Source organism: Pteronotus mesoamericanus, unplaced genomic scaffold, assembly GCF_021234165.1.
Source record: "Pteronotus mesoamericanus isolate MK-2021 breed Mesoamerican mustached bat unplaced genomic scaffold, CSHL_Meso_final contig_557, whole genome shotgun sequence".
Taxonomy (NCBI): domain Eukaryota; kingdom Metazoa; phylum Chordata; class Mammalia; order Chiroptera; family Mormoopidae; genus Pteronotus; species Pteronotus mesoamericanus.
In genome coordinates, this window is record NW_026555200.1 from 3,607,042 (window position 1) to 3,626,390 (window position 19,349).

At 57.8% G+C, this 19,349-nt stretch overlaps 1 protein-coding gene across 2 annotated transcripts in view; it reads left to right on the forward strand.

Annotated features, from left to right (window-relative positions):
* The first annotated feature begins 732 nt into the window (after positions 1-732).
* Positions 733-19,349, forward strand: part of DHRS3 (dehydrogenase/reductase 3) — a 36,676-nt gene continuing 18,059 nt past the window's right edge. The window contains exons 1-2 of one of the 2 annotated variants that reach the window (XM_054579722.1): positions 736-1,500; positions 1,672-1,821. In XM_054579722.1, the coding sequence (XP_054435697.1) occupies positions 1,672-1,821 (150 nt within the window). In that variant the 5' untranslated portion in view covers positions 736-1,500. Of the gene's footprint in view, positions 1,822-19,349 lie in introns of both variants that reach the window. The other variant, XM_054579721.1, reaches the window with a different exon arrangement.

The window sequence follows — 19,349 nt, forward strand, 5'->3', positions numbered from 1 at the left end:
AATTCTAGCCCAGATGAGCAATAAATATGCTCCCACCTAATCTTATGGGGATTTTATTGGCACCTTGGGGGCAGAGGTTCCTTTACCCTGCCCACCCTTTCCCCTCAAAGCAAAACCCTGCTCCCCAGCTGTTTCCCCCATCCACCTGAGAAACTCAGAGCAGCTTTAGAAAGTGTATTCCAAGTGAAGACAGAAGACGTCCTGGCAAAGGCCGGGAGTGGCTTCCTGGTCATACCTGAAGGCAAGGGGATGACCAAAATAACCTGACATAAAGCCTGGGCGACCTGATGGGATCGAGGCGTGCGCGCGCTCCCCCAGGCCTGCCCGGAACGCAGGGGCAAGTCACCTGGTCCCCAGGCGCCCTAGCTCGGGGATACCGCGTCCCGGACAAGGAGGAATGTCTTGAGGCGCGAGCCGGTTCGCAGGAGTCGGTTCCAGCGTGTTCGAGTTACCGCCGCGAGCCCTCAGAGGCACCGCCGGCAAGTCCCAGCTTGCAGAGAGGGGAGCCAGCCCCGGGAGAGCTCGAGTAGGAGCGAGCCCGAGTGCGCGCCTGCGCGAGCGCGCGCCCCGCGACAGCGCAGGGGGAGGGGAAGCAGCGGCAGCCACTCAGAGGAACGGGAGTGAAGCCTCCGACCAACTTTAACTGTCAATCAGACTTAATGGGGTATTAAAAAAAAAATGGGGGGAAAAAAAGGCCGCCCTCTAGCTCCGCGCCGCTGCCGCCCCGGGAGCGAATGAATAAGGCGGCGCAGACCCGGGCGTCCGATCCACGCGCGCTCCGCACCCGGGCCCTTTCCAAGTTGGAAAGGACAAAAAGAAGGCAATAAATGCTAACGAGGGAGAGAGAGGGAGCCGGATCGAGCGGCAACTCCCAGACTCTGCTGGAAGAGAGAGGGAGGGAGCCGCAGCGAGCGAGCGCGCGCGAGGGCGAGCCATGCACGTAAAGAAACTGACACCCGGACCCCCCACTTCTGCTGCACGTTGCTGGCAATCAGAGCGCGTTTAAGCAATTTCCTGAGCCCAAGAATAGCAATGAGTCGGGAGACTTTCGCGGGCTGAAATTGGGAGCTCCAAGCACTTTTTCCCCACTTTTTTTTTTCCTGGAGAAGGGGTGGGGGTGCCGCTACAATTTGGAAACAGCTTTTTTTTTCTTTCTTTTTTTTTTTTAATCTTGCACTTTGAAACCGCGGGACTGTAGCGGGGTGTGCGCGTGTGGTTGGTGCCTTTTTTTTTTTTTTTTTTTTCTCCCTTCCCCTGCCTAAACTCCTCTGTCAGCCTGTAAACATTACCTGAGAATTCCCCAGCCGAAACGGCGGCTGGGGCAAGAAACTTCTTGTTAGAACTTCCCACCTCCGGCTTCCCCTCCACCCCGCTTACTGTCCCAACCTTCTGAGACTCTTTTTCTCCTCCCCAGGAGGATTTATCTTTTTTTTCCTTTTTTTTTTTTCTTCCTCACACGGTGCTTTGCATTTGAGAAGAGGTGATTTCAAGAGTGGCCAGGTGGGACGCCTCTCTCCCCCCCGCGTTCAGTTTATTTATTATTGTTTGGGGCGTTTTATTTTTTTCAATTCCCGTTCGGTCCGGGGAGTTTCGCCCCCCGCCCTGCCCGGCTCCGCGGCGCGGAGGATGGTGTGGAAATGGCTGGGCGCGTTGGTGGTGTTCCCTCTGCAGATGATCTATCTGGTGGCGAAAGCAGCCGTCGGACTGGTGTTGCCCGCCAAGCTGCGGGACCTGTCTCGGGAGAACGTCCTCATCACCGGCGGCGGCAGAGGCATCGGGCGCCAGCTCGCTCGCGAGTTCGCAGAACGCGGCGCCAGAAAGGTACGTGGGCAAGGCGAGTCCGGGGGGTGGGAGCCTGAAGGTGAGAGGGACTCCGGGGGCCCGGTGCGCCCACCTGCTGACGCTGCGGGAGCCCGCGCCCGGGGTCTGGGAGTCGCCAGCCGCCCGGCTTCTCTGCGCCGCCAGCGAATGCTGAGCTAGTCAGTTTCACCTTGTAAATTTCCCGGGCACTGGGACTGTCTTTTTTGGCAAGTCCCGAGCTGATCCGCTCCTTTAGGATCGGTGGCTGGCGGGCTGTTCACCCCCACCCCGAAACTTAGGGGACCCACCCTTTTCCCACATTCCTCCCTCCCGCGGGAAGGTGCTGTGTTCCCCCTCCTCACTTCCCCTCTGAGCGCAGGGTGTGTGCGCTCCTGGGTAGAGCTGGGAGCCAGCGCCTGCAAGCTGGCTCTTGGTATTTTCCTTGGCAACCCGCTTCCCAGCCCCAACCTGGGCGGCTGAAGCTCTGGAGGCACGTAGAGAGGGGGTACTTGGTTTGGGTTTGCAAAAGGGGAAGCGGTCTTTGATGGTCTGGTCTGGCCTGACAGGCACTCGCAGGCCCAGGTGTTTGGAAGTCTGGAGAGAGGGGACCGGGGGGACTGGCAGCTGATAAAGAGCCCTTGTTCCTACCTTCAACCTTGCCCCCGCCCGCCACCCCCCCCCCTCGGAGGGGGATCCTTTTCTCCAAGCTCCGCTTTTACCTTTTTGGGAGCCCCAGCACCTCTTCCTCCAGTTCCCCTAGACCTGGTGCGGGAGAGTGGGGAGGGTAAGCCGGCCGTCACCCAACTCCGACCCAAGCCGGGCTGACTCACCCAGCCCTGTGAAGAGGAAGAGCAAAAACAGGGAATTCGTTTGAAACTTAAACTGTTGAGAGCCGGGGGTGGGAGGGGGTGAAAGGGCCAGCAGCGCCAGCTGATCTGACGGGGGCCACATACCTAGGAGATTAAGTAAATATGTACTGTAGAAAACCAAACCTGCATGTAATTCCAGGTTGCTTTTGTTTTGTTAAATACTGCCCTGAGATTTACAATTCCTCCGGGGTGGCTGGGACTGGGACTGAACTTTGGAGCCTGAGCTATCAGCCAAAGCTGATTGCCATTAACTCTTCCGTCGCCAGCCGGCCGGCCGTGGTCTGTCCTGACCCAGCAAGCTGGGGTCGGCTGTCCAGGGCGCCTGCTTCTCCTTGGGTGGTTTGGACAGCTGCTTGACCTTGCAGTTGGAAGGGGAGTTCGGAAGTGGTTTTAACCCTTGGACACACGGGAAAAGGAGAAGACAGACTTGTTCTCAGCAGTTTCATTTCCTGGGGGTGATTGATGCCCCGTGGAAGAGCTCCCAAAGCCCTTTGTGGAGGGGACTCAGGGGGGCAGATGAGGGTGTCCTTGCAGGGGGCCGTGGGTTTGGGACAGTAATGTGTGATTGTCATTCCTTGGCTGTCTGCATCCCACAGAAACTGTTCTTCTGACCCTTCCAGCTGGCCCAAGTCCTGGGTCTCTTTTACTGCTCTTGTAACTGGCTGCAGTGGGCATATGAAGAACTCTTTTAGTCGATCTGGAAAAACTTGACTGACTATAAACAAGCCTAAATTGAAAGAAGGATATGACATTGGGGGAGGAGGGTGGAAGAGTGCAGAGGGCCCTGGGAACCGTGCCTACCTCTCTCGGAACGGACCCACTCTTCCAAGGAATAACCCCAGGGCCGACCAGAAGTGTGCCTTCAATTGGCATCTGGTCGCTGGAGCCAGGATGCACGGGTCCTACGGAACCCCCGGTGCCGTTCACCCTAGCATCAGGATGGCCAGGAGCAGAGCGCTCCCTGTAACTCACCAAGGTCTGACCAATTACAGGAGCTACTTTTTAGTGAGCCATCCTCTAGCAGTCACCGTGGGAAATTTGGAAGGGAGGCTTCCTGCCTGCATCCCTCTGGGGCGAGAGGGCATTGGGACGATCTCCGGACCTAGGAGCGTTTGGGCACCAAGGGGCAAGTGTTGAGGAGTGGGGACTTTCTGGGCGACTGTTGAGCGGGTTGTGTGACCAGTGGACTGAGGGTAGCCCTGGAGGGGCCGGAGAGAGCTGGGGAGGCCGGCGGCCCCCCGCAGTCTGCTGTGAGGTAGACAGGCGGAGCGTCAAACCACCAGCGTCAAACCGCCGGTGACTCTCCTTCCGTGGGTGGAAGTAGGGGCTGCCTCTGAGCACGCTTCCAGCGTGGATTTGGGTGGGATTGGACTCGGAGGGGAAAGGCCCCTCAGAGAGAAGAGCTGAGTCTCTGCAAACAGCTGGCACGTCCAGGAGAGGCCTGTTTCCTTTTCGTGGGGGGAGTGAACATCCAGTTTTCACATCATGACCTTGAGTCAAACTGGGATTTGGCAATATGTGTGGGCAAGTAGTGTGCCTTAGACAGTAAAGGTGACCTAATAAGGGTTTTTCTTAAAGGGATACAAAGGCTCCAGGAATTGGGAAGTTCCTCACCTGGAGACAAATCTCCCTCCCCACCATATACCAGGACCAATCATGATTAGGCTCTCCAGGGCGGAGGCTCTACCTTTTTATTTTCCATGTTCTCCTGGAATTCCTCCCACGAAAGCATTTATAGAGCTTGGGCCCATCCCTCTCCCCGCACCGCACCCCCCCCCCCCCCCCGCAAGGCTCCTGGCTAGCTAGCCAGCTGGCCCAGCTTCCAAAGTCTTTGACCTTGACAGGGCTGTAGCAGGAGGAAGGGAAAGAGGAGTGGACTGTTTGTTTGGAAGGATTTGCAGCGGCTGTTCCAGCCTTTGGTCCAGTATGAGGAAGTGGCTGGACTAGAGCCCTGGGCCATGCCTGCAGGGGCAGGAGCCACATACCAGGGCCTGACCCCTCCGCTGGGGAGGGGCAGAGCTGGGGCTCAGGGACCATTTCAGGGAGGTGGTATGAGAACTGGCTTGCAGTGGCCTCTGCCTTGCCCTTCTGGAATTTATAGTACGCGGGTCTATAGCCCTGTCTCTGCGGCAGCCGTCCAGGAGCTAACCTCTTGTATAGATGTGTGAATCCTGTTCTCCATCACATCCATTCAGCAAATCCCAGATTCTTCCCATTCCTGACCCCGGGGCAGGCCCAGGCCCAACTGTCCCAGAACAGCTGACTTTGCGAGACCTCAGCAAGCCTGCTGAGTGTCCCTCAGGTGCTGGTGCAGCTCTGGGTCGGGGCGGGGGGGGGGGCAGGTAAGTGCAACAAAGATGGATAAAGACACAGACACGTGACCGGTGCTCACAGTCAGGGCCCAAATTACAGTGTGCATGAGTGTCCTGTGGCCAAACATAGCGCACTGCCATTAACTGGGTGGCTTACGACGATAGAAATGTATTCTCTCCAAGTTCTGGAGGCCTGAAATCTGACATCAAGGTGTTGGCAGGAACCCCCTCCCTCCAGAGACTCTAGGGGACTCCTAGTGGCTCTAGGTGTTCCTCACTCTAGTCTCTGCCTTGGTCTTCACGTGGCTGTCTTCTCCGTCTCTCTGTGTGTCTCTGTGCCCCCACGTCTTCTGCTAAGGACACAGTCTTTGGATTTAGGGCACATGCTAAGTTCACTGTGACCTCCTCTTGAGATCCTTAACTAACTACATCTCCAAAGACTCTTGTGGTCGAAGAAGGGGCCCCCTACCAAACCTGACAAGCTCACGGGAGGCCATCATGGCGGGCGCTACAAACTCAGACAGAAAGCAACCCATGAGATGGTCCAAACATAAAAACTCCTAGCGAAGAGGAAGGGTCGGTGGTCGTCACATCCTGGACTTGGAGCTCCCTGGACTTTGTTACGGGAGCCTGTCCATTGCGTTTTTGCATCTAGGATAGCATGACTTTGAAATGTCAGAGCAACCTCCCTTGCCAGACCCCTTAGGGCACACCTGCCAGCCCAGGGCAGAGGCCAGAGCCCTCGCTGTTATCGTGTGGCCTGAACACCATCTCTACACGCTGTCAATGTCCATTCTTCACGCTCCTGCACCCGCCAGAATAAACGAAGCATGTGCTCCCCTATTTTGCGTTTTATTCAGCCCCAGTGATTCCCCCACTTTGACTTGTCCAACCCCCTGAGTCTATCACCAGTGGATTTCCTGTCACCCTCTTGCTCTTCTCCTTTGATTCTAATGTAAAATAAGCTACAAAACTGCCCTTCTGCCTGAGTCATTTTCTCCATCCACTGAGATTTTGCTTCCCAGCAATTGTTCTCAGTTTGGCTCAAAGACACTCGTAAAAATTCCTCTACAGGTTTGGATGTCTCTTACGTCAACACGCTATTTCCAAATAAGGTCGCTTTCTGAGGTTCCAGGTAGACATGAATTCCAGGGGGACGCTCCAGAGAGGAAGCCCAGGGGAGCTGCTCGTCTTGTTCAGGGAGGGCTTCATGAGGGAGGCGTTTGCGTGAGCCTTGAAGAAAGTCAAGAGTTTCAGCCAGAAGGAAAGGGGGGGGGGATCCAGATGCAAGAAACCACCTGATCAAAGGCTGCATACCTGGCTGGAATTGGGGGAGGGAGGAAGAAGGCAAAGAAAGAGAACACTGCAGAACTTGGGAGGTGAGCGGGGAGCATGTATATCAGACTGAGTTAGGCGAGCCGCGGTGAGAATAGGAAAAAAGAGAAACGGGAGAGAGAGGGGTTCGAACAGTCATCTGCGGGATGCGGAGTCATCAGGGGGCCAAGTGTCTGCATTAAACGATTGCTACAGAATGGTGATCAGGGAGGCTGGGGGGGCTTGGGAGACAGCAGGGGCCTGTCTCCCCCCACCCTCACCCTGAACGCAAGCTTTGCTGGGAATTTCTGGGGAAAGGACCAGGCTTCTATTCGGGAGCAGGAGGGTAGGCTGCCTGTCCTACCGGTGGCATCCAGGGAAAGTCTTTGGACCTATAGCAGCGGGTCCCAGGGAATTGACCAGCACCTCCCTCTTACTGCCCCACCTCTTTCCCCTGGGAATAAAATCTGCCACCTCCAGGGCCACGCCCCCTGTGGCCTGGCTCTCCTGGGCTGGGAGGACAGAGACTGGGTTCTAGACTGAGCTCTGCTGAGACCCTGGGAAAGTTGATACCTGCTCCAGGCTGCAGCTTAGAAGCACGGCTGTGCGTTGATCAGAGGGGGCACAGTGATCGCTGAGACCCCGGCCTACTCTCACGTGCAGCCATCTAAGGAAAGAAACCCATGGCCAAGCTCCCTGAGGTACGAGACGACCTTGGTGCAAAAAAAGGAGAAAAAAAAAGTTAGTCCTCATTGCTGCTGATCTCAGCCTTGTTTTGCTAGTCATCAGATTCTACTGCATGAAAAATAAGCAACTTGGTTAGAAAAAGCGCCCTTGGACGGTAGGACCCCTCCCCACCCCTGTTTCTGAACTGCCTCAGCAGCCACCAGGTAGCCGTCTGCCACAGATTCACTTCTTCTCCTGTAGGAGACGTTAGTATGTTCAACCTGTAGCTCCTAAGAGAGTGAGGGGTCCAAGTTGTCCAACTAGCACGTCAGGCAGAACTTCCTGGGTGTTATTCTAAAATCGCCAAATTGTCTATTTGGGCTTCCGAGAATGCTCCCTAGGTCCAGGAACACTGACCCTGAGTCTCCAAGTCCAGCTTTGGTCAGCCTGGCCCATCTGGCAGTTCTCATTCAGACTCCAGGCGCTTCTGAACGTCCAGCTTTTCAGGGCCCAGGGCATTTGCTGGCCCCTGCACAGAGCCCTCCCAATCGGCCTGCCGTGAAGGCTCCTTTCCGTCTTCTCTGGGTCATTTCCACCTTCTCATTGTCTGAGGGGTCACTGAGAAAATCACCTGGGCCATATTAATGAGAAGTTCGCTCTTAGCCTCCTTTTCTGTCCTGGAAAGAGATCTAGTTGTTGCAATCACTGCCACTTGTCCCCGAAGACCTGGTCCCAATTTGCTGCCCTCGAAATCCAGCAGAGTTCTGGGCGTTGGTGCAGGAAGGATTCGGACCCAACATGCTCCCTCTTCGTCTTTGAGCAAACGCAGGACCACACCTAGAATGTTATAAGACATTCTCCTGGTTGGCTTTAGAAGACATAATCTAAAATATATGCCAAGTATAGAAGATATTTGAGAGGAAACGCTGGGAACATTCAGATGAGCCAAAGAGGTCCGGGAAGAGCTGAAGCCAAAGGAACAGGAGAGAAGCGAATCTCTCTGGACGCGGCATTCTGCAATGTGCGCCCGCCCGCTGTGGGCCAGCGAGGGCCGTGAGCGTGCGTGACGAAGACAAGCGCACGTCCGGAATCTCGGAAAGAGAGTTGGGCCTGGCGCGCTAAATATCGGCCAGGCTAGGCAACGCACGGTTGGCTGGACTCGTTCATTAATTCAACAAGCCTGTCACGCCCCTTCTGCGCGGTGCGCCAGGCACCGTTCTAGGCACTGGGGACCTAGCGGTGAGCAGTGCAGGCACACGTCTGCCCTGGGGCTGACAGGTTAGGGAGGGGCAGACAGAGAATAAACAAGAGACAGAAAATAACACGTCAGATCACAGCAAGTGTGAAGGAGAAAGTGAAGGAGGCAAGGCCAGAAAGGAGGGTGCAAAATTCCAGGCAGAGAGAGAAGGGGAAGGGCTCTGAGGAGAGGATGCACCTTGCTCCCCGGCGCCTGCCCTGCCTCCTGCCCCGGCCCCGCTCTGCACCCCTCCCTGGCTCCCTGCCCTGCTCCCCGACCCCCGCCCCACTCCCCCCGCCCCCTGTCCTGCTCCTGCACCTCCTCCCTGCCCCCCTAACCCCGCCCTGCTCCCTCATCTACCACACTCTCCCCTTTCACGCACTGTGTTCCGGCCACACTGGCCCCTCGCAGTTCCCCAAATATCCCCGGGCCCCCAGTACTGTGTGTGGCTGCAGGACTGCATGAGACTGCACGTGACTGTAGCACCGTTTGTGATGAGAGTATTGGGTACCAGTGGTACTACACGTGGCTGTCGTCCTATAGTGACTATAGTGTTGCCATGACTGTGGTACCGTGGTATTGTGTGTGACTGGTACCATATGTGACCGTGGTCCTGCACATGACTATGGTACCACGCATAACTGTGCTACTGTACATGAACGTACAGTGCTTTTTCACATTCATTGTTTTGCCCAAGCCCAGAAGCGGGTGTGTTCAGCAGCCCATTTCTAAAATGCCAGTGAAGTGAGTTGCCCAGGATGCTTGGCCTGAGTGAGACTTTGAACCCAGGGTGCCCAGCTTAAAAACGAGGGCCTTTCCTGTGGGAAAAGAGAACTCCGCCTGTTCGCCTCCCCCGGTCAGGGTTATGGGGAGGTCAAGAGAAAAGCTGTGAAATAATGGCGCCTGGTGCGCCGAAGGTTCTGGGGAGGCGTTGATAAGCAGTACAGAAGTCAACAGGATGGGGCCAGGATGTAGTTAAAAGTACTTGTACAAAAACATTTTTTTACATCACTGGGTAGCACTATTTGCATACAATGACTGGGCCACGTGCCAGAAGATGAAGGTGGCCGCGGTTATCAGGCTCCGCTTTGAACGACTCACTGGTAAGCAGGAAGCCAACACAGCCCATTCCATTCATTTGGCCACAGTGTAGCCCTTCAAATATGCAGGAGCAGCTTTCAGGGGTGAGTGAGCGCTAACTCCTTCCAGCTAAACCTGCTGGCACCACGCTGGATCCTCGGAAGTCACCCGAGAGCTTTGATAAAGCAGAGGGCGAGATCATAGTAAATTAAGGGAACTCTTGGAAGACTTCTTGAAGGAGGTAGCAGCTGAGGGGGTTGCAGTAAGTCTTAATCTTTTGCTGGTTTTAGAACCTTCGGAGGATCCGAAGACAGTATAAATATTGTATCACGAAGAACGCACAAAGCTACACGTTTGTACTTTTAAGGATCCCCCCGCACCCTCCCCCATGCCAGTCTCAGACACCAGGTTCAAAAGGCCTGGACTAGATCTGACCAAAACCTAACTTCTTCCGGCTCGGATTTGGGCCCAGGACTGGTGCGCAAGCCAGTGGCAGGGGACCCTCTAGTGTCCTGTGACCCAGAAGCCGGGGCCAAGCCCAGTGTGGACAGCACAGATTTGGAGCCTGGTGGTGCTTAATGCCCCCCAGCCCAAGCCTTTCCAACTCCACAGGCCATCCCCCGCTCTGGGGAAAGTGACCTCGAATTTCCTGTCAGCGGCCTTTCAGGGAAGGGGCTAGAAAAGCACTCGGATCAACGAACCATATGGCCATTTGTCCACACTGACAACAGACTCCTGGGGGTGTTTGTGGGTGACTGTGTCCTGTCTGCATGTCCTGCTCTGTACACCTTGGGCCACCTGAGTACCGTCGGCCCCCAAGGCAGACCCAGCGCCAGCTGAGGCCTGGAACCATGTTTCCAGGCGGTGTTCCCGAGCACCCGAGGGGCCCCGGGAAGGCGGGGCCGCGTGGTGGGGCAGTGCCTAGGGTTCTGAGGCCCCGCCTCCCTGTGACTAGGTCGGCTTCTGTTCTGTCTGTCCCGTAGCTTAGAATTCCACGTGAGACTGGGGTGTGCATTTATGAAGCATGCCACAGATTTGAAGAGAAGAAAGAATAGGCTTGAAAATAGCCAAGCTGGAGAGTCATGCGGGACACGCCCCTCTCCCTATGGATCAGCAGAGGGTCATCCCATTGGGTCCTCGACCTTTGGCTCTGTTCTCCAAGGCGAGGAAGCTTGTGCACAGACATGACCTCTTCTTAGTTTGTGCCTCTGCCCCCCTGAGGAGGGGGTCCCACTCCTCTCCCCCAGACCCCGAGCGCATGGAACCCCAGGCCCTGAGTCCGGGCCCCACCATCCTCACTGGGGAGCCCTTATTACTCACCCAGGCCCAAGACAACTCCCCACAGAGACCCAGTCCAAATTCCACTCCCGGCCGCAGGAAAATGTGACGCAGCCACCCCAGCCCCAAAGCCAAGGGCTGGCCCAGAGTCACTGTCAGAGCCACCGAGGTCTTTCGAGTGGTAGAGGCCAGAGCACTCATGTCATTTGTAGTGCAGGCCAGGGCCGCTGGGAACCGGTTCCTGGTCCCACGGGTCCCAGGGGGCCTCCCAGGGATCTGCTGTGTGACCTCGGACAGGTAACTGTATCTCTCTGGGCCTCATTTCCCCTCTCTGAAAAATGGAGGTGTGAAGGTTCAGTGAAATAACTTGTAAAACTCGTAGTTCAGCACGAGAACATTTGCAGAAAATGGTGGCGGGACGACGGACAGCCCCCAGCCCCAACTCCGCACCTTCCGTTTGTGGGGCCAGGTGCTGTGCTGGGCGTGAGGGGCGACCGGCAAACAGCCGCTGGCCGGACTCGCCCTGAGTCTGGGATTCCCCAGGAACGGGAGGGAGGCTGCTGCCTGGGCCGCAGAAATCCTCAGGAATTTCGGCTCTTGACCCTTTCTAGAAATCAGTGGGAGGGACGCACTCTCCCCACAGGGAGGGCTCAGAGCCTGTTGAGAGGGCCGGTGACAACAGCCCCTTTCTTCCTGGGCTGGGGCCGGTCCGGTGCGGGCCCTTCTGCGGCCGAGGAGCGGAGGCTGGCCCAGGGCTGGGCCCTGCTCTGTCCCGGCTTTCCACCGCCCTGACGGCCACCCAGCTCCCCCTGCGTGGGCATTAGTCATTTTCATCTCTGCGTCCAAGTAGCTCAACTGGTCAGGGTTGGGCTGTGGTGAGGTCAAAGTCAAGGGTTACCATGGCAACTCAGCACGCTTTGTAGCTGCTTGTTGCCATGTGTCTTCTCCAAAAAACTGTAAGATCCTCAGGGGCAGGGGATATGTCCTCTTGACTCACTGAGTATCCTCAGGATCTGGCACAGTATCTGGCACGCAGTAGGCGCTTACTAAGTGTTTGTTGCCTGAGCAAATGTGTGACCCGTCCATCCTAACTAGTACAGGCCATGTCTAGTGAGCACCTGCTATGTACCAGGGACACTTCTGAGCACTTTACAGTCATTTCTTCCCCACAGTAAAGTGGGTTCTGTTATCACTCTTTTCCCTGGTCAAGATCCTGGGGGTCACTAGCTTAAGATCACACAGCTTGTGAGTGACCAGGCAGAACTTGAACCCAGGGTACCTGCTCTGGAGCCAGTGACTTTTGTTGCCTCTCGGTTGTTCTGTGAAACAGAAGAGACCACATGGGCGGCCCCTCGCAGCCTGTGCTGTGCAACCTGTTAGCAGCCAGAGAGTCGAAATGGGTCAAACGACACTATCTACAGCTTTCCTGATGGTGGGTCTGGGGTTGTGTCCCCTGAGATCGGTTTATTGGCTCATGTGACTAGAAGGTCGCTGGTGGGTCCAACTCCGGACGTGGCCCCAGGGGTTCACACAGTATTGTCAGGACTCAGCCTCTCTCTACGCGGGCCCTCTCAGCCATGCGGCGGATCACATCTGTGCCTTGCTGGCCTAAATCTCCCAGCCCCCATTCAAGTGGACAGACTGGTGTCCTCCGCCCAGCAGTTCTGGAAGGGTCAAGGAGTTGAGTCTCCCTGGCTGTGGCCGGGTCTCGCCTGAAGAAGTCCCTTGTGACGGCTGGAAGACCGATTAGCCAGCTGTGGCTCACAGGCTCGTCTCTGAGCCAGGGCGCAACAGCCCCAGCCGCGCCGCGCCACGGCGTTTGTGAGCGGGGAGGTGAGCTTCGGTGGGGGAGATCAGGGCGCCAAGGGCCGGGGCATCGGGAGCAGACATCCAGACCTCCTTCTCGTGGCCTGGCCTGTCCGGTTTTCAGTCGTCCTGAGAGGAAGCTTCCGGGAGCTCAGGCCTCCCTGTCCGCCCCACCAGGCCACGCGCTGGTGCTCGCAGGTCAGAAGATGAGATGAGCTTTTCAGAGTCCCGCTCAGACTGCCCGCCCCCAGGCAAAACGAGCAGCTGCTCAGAGTGGCCCGGCCTGGCCAGCTGCGACAGGCCTCCTTTGTAATCTTCTAGATTTAAGGCCACTGTGATAGGACAGGAAAAAGAAAGGCCCTTTGCTAGGTCACCTCCTTTCCCGCTGCAGGCAGGTGAGCCGAGGGAGCTGATACGGGGCCCTTCCAAGGTGGGGCCCTTGAGAGCTCATGGGACCCAGGGGACTCAGTCGAGCGCGGCCAGCCTGCCGGCCCAGCGTGTCCTGCCCTTTCACAGGCCACGAAGCAGGTCATGGGGAGCTGGGGCCAGTGGGATCACAGAGGGCAGCCTGACCTTCCTGCAGACCGGCAGTGCTGCCAGACACGCCCACAAGAGGTCAGGCCACCCTTGGCGCCCCCGCCCCCTCCCCCGCATCCCATGTCCTCACATCTCACTGGGCAAAGAGGGGGGAGTGTCTCCTCACCTCTCCAGGCCACTCCCTCTCCCCTGGGAACACACAGCAGAAGGGGCAGTGCCCTCCAGGCCTGCCAGGGGCAATGGCCATGCCCATGGCTCATGGCCCCTTGGCTGGAAGATCCACGGTCTTGGTTTGGGGGCCACCTCTTGAGTCTTTGTGTTGACAGATGGGTGCCTATGTGTGCGTACATTTTCTTCCTCCTCAAGGAGTCAGCACAGAACAGCGATTCAGATTTTGAGCTCTGGAGTCAACAAACCGAAGTTTATAGGCTAGCGTTTCCACTCGATTGCTGAGTGGCCCAGGGCAAGTCACTAGACCTCTCTGAGCCTGTTTCTTCCTCTGTACAATGAGGATTCAATGAGATACTGTATGGAAAGTCCTGAGCACAAAATGTGTGCACCGTACATGCTGGCCTTGATGGTAAGGCTGTGGGTCATATACGGCTGTCCCCTCCTGCCCCCTGCCCCATGCACTTTCCACAACAGCCTTTTCTTCATGACAGAAAGGGTTCGTTTTTCCTAATGCTGATGGGTTCGCATGGAGATCGGCCCTGCCGTTGAGAGCCCAGGCTTCAGAGCAGACGCAGATTTCAGTCCCAGCTCCTCTGGCTGGAGGCCTTCAACCAGCCCCCGCGGTCTCCACATAAGCTTCCCGTGATGGCTGCAGCACATTACCACCCACTCAGTTCCTAAAAGCAGCTCCCATGTATTCTCTCACTGTCCCGAAGGTCAGAAACGTGACACATGTCTCGGGGAGCGAAAACCAAGGTGTCAGGGCTGCGTCCCTTCTGGAGGCTCCAGGGCAGACTCCGTTTCCTGGCCTTTCCCAGCTCCTATGGCTGCCTGCAGTCCTTGGCGTGGGGCCCCTCCCTCCACCTCAAAGCCAGCAAGGCTGCATTGCTCCGACCCGGCTTCCACGGTCACATCTGCCTCCACCTCTCTTCTTCTGTCTCCTTCTTCCACTGCTAAGGCCCCTTGTGATTGCACAGGCCCATCTGGATAATCCAGGATAATTTTCTATTTTAAAGTCAGTTGATTAGCCAACTTAATTCCACCTACAACCTGAATTCCCCTCTCCCATGTAAGGTAACACAGTCCCAGGCTCTGCGGGTTAGGATGTGGACATCCCTGGGGGAGGCCACATCCTGCCGGCCACTCCCTCTGAGCCTGGTTTTGAAGTGACAGGGCTAGTCCCAACCTCCCCAGGCCATCGGGAGGGTTCCAGGAGATTCCTGACTGCACAGGCCAGGAATCTCCTGGAATCCTCAGAAAATGCTGCTTGGATATGCCCTGAACACCAACTGAATGCAAAGCTCTGTTCCAAGTGCCACCCAGAGTCATCAGGGATGGAAGATGTCACCATCCCTGCTGCAGAGCAGCTGGCAATGTGACTAGGGCAGTAGAACGTCATCGGGGAGGGTTCGCCCTTGGAGAGCCACACAGACATGGGAGGCTTTAATTGACCCCGAACTGGGCGGGCAGCTGCTCCACAGAGGACAAGGCCCTGGGTTGGCTGGAAGGCTCCCTGTGGGGATGGGAGGGAAGGAAGGGCGTGCAGGAGACTCTCCTAGGTCACAGTGACTGGGAGGGCATTGGAGGGGAAAAACAGGGTTCCAGGTCCCATCCTCGGTCCAGCTGGGGAGATGGGCCAGTGAGGATCAGTGACACTCCCGTGTGATGGGCACTTTCATGGAGCAAACAGGCAAACTGTGAGCGCAGGGCGTGGCTTCCCGCCAGTCTCTGAATCGGCCCTCCGGTTCTTCCCACACACAGGTGACTTCAGGGATCATCTGCTGTGCTCCTCCGAGCCTGCCTACAAGGGAGGCGCTGTCACCGACCCCATTTCAAAAACGAGGAAACTCAGGCTCAGAGAGGTTCGATAGTTGCCTCATGGCCCACAACACACACAGAGCCATGGGGCCTGAATCCAGGCAGCCCAGCTCCTGGGGCAGAAAGGCTGGTGGCGATGGCGAGGACTGGGGTCTGAGGCCCAGGCACCAAGGATGAGGTGTCTGGAACTGGGAGATGGGAGAGTATGGCCCCTTCGAGGAATCCCGGAGAGTCTGTTCTGGCCAGCACTGAAGTGTGAGTGGGGACTCGCGGACACGGGCCGGGCCGGGCCGGGCCTCCCAGAGCTTGGGGGCCGTGTGGTGGAGTTGGGCTTGATTGGGAAGGCACTAGGGAGCCCAAGGAAGCTTCCCACAGGATGCAGGACCACACTGGCTGAAAGGAAGGGGAGGGGACCCTGATTCTCTGGGGGCCAACAGCCCCTTTCTGCAGCGCTGTTGCAGAGGGGAAGCCCCGCCCCGCCGGGCTTCCTGGGCTGAGGCCCGTTAGGGTTTGTTCCCAACATCCTGGCCTTTGCAGGATGTGCTGACCAGGCCATTTCCTGTTGCAGTGTCCCTTCACTTCCCCTGAGTCCCCTCCCCCCAACCCTCTGGACCCTGATCCCCAGACGGATAGTGGGGTGCCAGCCCCCAGCCAGGCGGAAGGATCAACTCAATGGTGTTTGACCTTCATCCAGCAGAGATTAAACTGATTCCTAATTAACAGCCTTAGGATAGTAACCCTGGCACAGCTTGCAAGTAATTTAAAGCGTGTCCTTGGAAGGCCAGTCCATAAATTATGCTTAATGAGTTGAAGGTCTCCCTGGGACACACCAGCTCAGGGACCTCCTAAGTTCAGGTTTAGGGAGGATAGGGATGTGGAAAGACACCCTGGAAACAAGTCTGTCTTTCCTTTCCCAGAACAACAGCTATACTGTCACCTCCGCCAGCAGCGCCCAGGAGTGTCACCAGGGTTGGGGTCCCGGGGACTCACCCGCTTCCTGACCGTGCCCTTGACGTTTCAGGACCTCAGTGCCTCCTCTCCAAAAGGGACCCAGAGCTCAGGTCCACAGCCCCTTAAGGACTTGCCTAAATGTGTGGGTCAAGTGAAGAAAAAAAGAAAAGGATGTTCATGTGTTTTTGGAACCACCGTCAAGGGCTGTGAGTTCACAGTAGCAGTCGGAGAAGCCCCCGAACGCATGCTACCTGGGGCGACCACTGTTCCATGATTTCTCTCACCCCCGACTCACGTGCTTCCATACTGACTGCTCTTGCTTTTTGCACGTGTGGCACAGGACGCCGCGTCCCGCCGTGGCCCTGCTGTCCAGGGGAGGGGCGGGAGGCTCCGGCCGGTGTTCGCGCCCCTGGGGCATTGCTGTGCAGCGGCCTCTGCGTCATCGCCTGGACCTGCTTCTTGGCTTTGCGACCGGTGCAGTCACACAGGACCCTGTGCTCTGTAGGCCCTGCTGGTCCATGCCCTGCCGTTGCCGGCTCGAATTCCCCATCATTTTGGAACCAGAGGCCTGAGTCTTTATCTTGCGCGGGGCCTTGCCAAAGATGGGGCCGGTCCTCGTTGTAGCCCTGCCACATGGTGGTCAACCTTTTCCCTCCCAAGGTCCCTTCGAGGGGCACTCTTACCCATTCCACAGGGGAGGCAAAATGACTTCCTTCATTTGTTCGCACACCAAGCCAGGTGCTGGGGGGGTTGAAAGCCTTGGTTGGGGGTGTGTGTGTGTGTGTGTTGGTGAGGGAGATAGACAATAAAACAAATGACTGTGACTATTTCAGACAGTGACAGAATGCTCTAAAGACAATAAAACAGGGTGATGGGAGGGAGAGGGATTTAAACACTAACTTTAGTCAAAGGGAAGCTGGTATTGCCTCTGGTGTTAAGCTGTGCCTACTACATTTCAGGGGCACTTTTCAAAGACTTGGGGTCATTTCTAGGTTCCCCCAATCCCCAAAAGGATGTGAGTAGATGCGGGAGCCAATGTGTGGGGTCCTTGGGCCCCGGGCACCATTTACCCGTCTGTCTCTGTGTCTCCACAGCCGGGGCTTTCCACAGTGACCCCTGAAGGCCCAGTCTGAGGGCGCGGGCGGGGGAGCGGAGGGCCTGCTTTCTTTTCTGCAAGCATCTCCGTGTTCGAGCAGCCCGGCTCTGCGCCCGAGGCTTCTCACTGAGGCTGCTAACCAACCCTCGCAGCCTGGTGAAGGTTTCTTGGACTTGTGACCTTCCCCACTTTCGGTTCTCCCCACTTCCCCAGCGGGAAGCCCAGAGATGCCAAGTGACTCATCCCAAAGTCACACAGCAAATCAACTCCAGAGCACAGCGCTGGCCCGCTGGCCCCAGCCAGGCTGCTTTCCATTCCCAAGGGCCATTCAGACTCCAGGGCTGCCAAGGGCATGCGGTCCAGGACCGCCCTGGGAGATCCCTGGAATGAAGGGTGGCCCCCTGCTTGGTGGAGGCGGGAGTGGTTGGCGGGGACACTTTGGCATCTGCTTATACCTGGAGGAAGGGCCTCCAGCATCTGCTTCTTTGTAGAGAAATGAACTTCCCAGAAAGCCGAGTGCAAAGGCAGGCACTTCCCCAATCTGGTGGGCAGAAAGCCCAAAGCCGACCCCGGAAACCCGGGTTTGGAGCAGCACACCGCCCCCCAACAACCCCCAGGGAGGCACAGGTCGGGTCCCTGCTGCCGAGGCTGCTCCCCACTGGATGGAAGCTGCCAGCCCCCAGGGATGCTCGGGAGGGCGGAGGGAGGCTGTGCTCCAGCTGGGCCAGTGCCCGCCAGGGGGGCGGCGGCGGAGGGCGTCGGGACGGTTCACGCTGCGGCCAGCAGACTGGCTGCGTGTTGCAATGTCTGGTGGCGTTTGCAGCATCCTGTCCGCGTGTGCAGCTGGGGTAACCTCAGGCCGGCGCGGAGGAGCGTGTGTGGCTCGCAGGCTGCGGCCCGGAGGCTGCTGGCACCTTGCATCTCATTTACAGCTCTGGGTTCAGCGGCAGGTCAGCAGCGCCTGACATCACCGCGTTTGTTTACCGCTCTGCAGGAGGGAGGAAGCGAGGGCGGTCCCTGCAGCCGGAGGGGGACCTCTCACCCACCCCCCCATTCGCTCCCCGGCCCCAGCCCCCCTCCCCATCCTGGCTGCAGCCCCGCCCCTCCCCCTCCCCTGTCCGCACCGAACCCCAGCTCCAACCTCCCCATCAGCGCCACAACCCGAACGTGCGCCGCTGCTCCGTAACCCCTTTCCCCACCATCACCCCACCCCTCCCCCTCTGCACCCCTACCAGACACCCCGCCCCACCTCCTCACCATCTACCTACTCTTTCCATCCCTTTCCCATCCGCCAAATGGGATCCCTGCCCAATCCCCACGCAGGACTCCAGCGCAGCCCCGCCCCAGCCCCTCCCGACCCCGGCGCCCCCACCCTCCGCCCGCCCCTGGGCCCACTTTCAGAAAGACTTCCTGGAGCCGCCGGCCAGACCCGTTGAGGTTTCGCCCAGCGGCTCCTCCTGCCACCCCCTCACCCCGGCCTCGTCCTGGGAGCGCAGGGCCGGTCTGCCCGCGCGGCACAGGCCGCCGGCTCCTGACTGTCAGGGGCTGGGTTGGGATGGCCGGCCCCTTTGTTATTGGAAACTGGTGTGTTTACCAGCGGCGCTAGGTGGGTAGCTGGCCCGCCTGGCCGGCATCCAGGCACCTCGGCCTGGGGAGGCCGCCTGGCCACCTGGAACTGTTTCCTCACGTTCGGCCACCCCGCCCCCTCCCTCTGTGTGAGCCAAGGATTCTGGAAGCTGGAGGGGCCGGGGGATGGAAGGCACAATCTGTCTTTCTCCACACCTGGGACTCACCAGAGTCGCCTGTGCCTGGAGCGCGAGGCTTGGGGGCTCAGGACTCAGCCACCCTCGTCTTCCCTGCTCTCAGGTCACAGCCTGTGGGGTCCGCTTTCCCTGGTGCCCAACCCTGAGCCAGGCTGGATCTCTTCTCTTCCATCCCCTCCACCCCAGGGTGCCAGCCCCGGCCTGCCACAGAGCAGCTCTGAAGGGCCCCTCCACCGCCCTGCTTCCGCCCCTCCAATTCAGCAGTCAGAGCTGGCTCCGAGGTGCAAGTCGGACGGAGGCTGCCATTTCTCTGTTCACAACCCTCCACAGGGCCGTCCCACCACGGAGAGCAGAATTCCAGGTCCCCCCATGGTGACAACACCCAACCTCCTGTCTGTCTCCCATTCGGCTCAGCCACTGGGCCTCCTTGCTGGCCCCTAACACACGGCACTCGCTTCCACCCCAGGGCCTTTGCACTGGTTGTTTCTCCCGGCCTGGAATGTCAGCATCGCTGCCTCCTTCGCTTTCTTGGAGTCTAGGCCCCGATGCGGCCCTCCCTGCCCGGCCCCCCATCTAATACAACTTGTACCCCCTACCAAACCTCCTGTTTTGTTTCTTTCCTGCACTTTTGGCCGCCTTTATATGTTATAT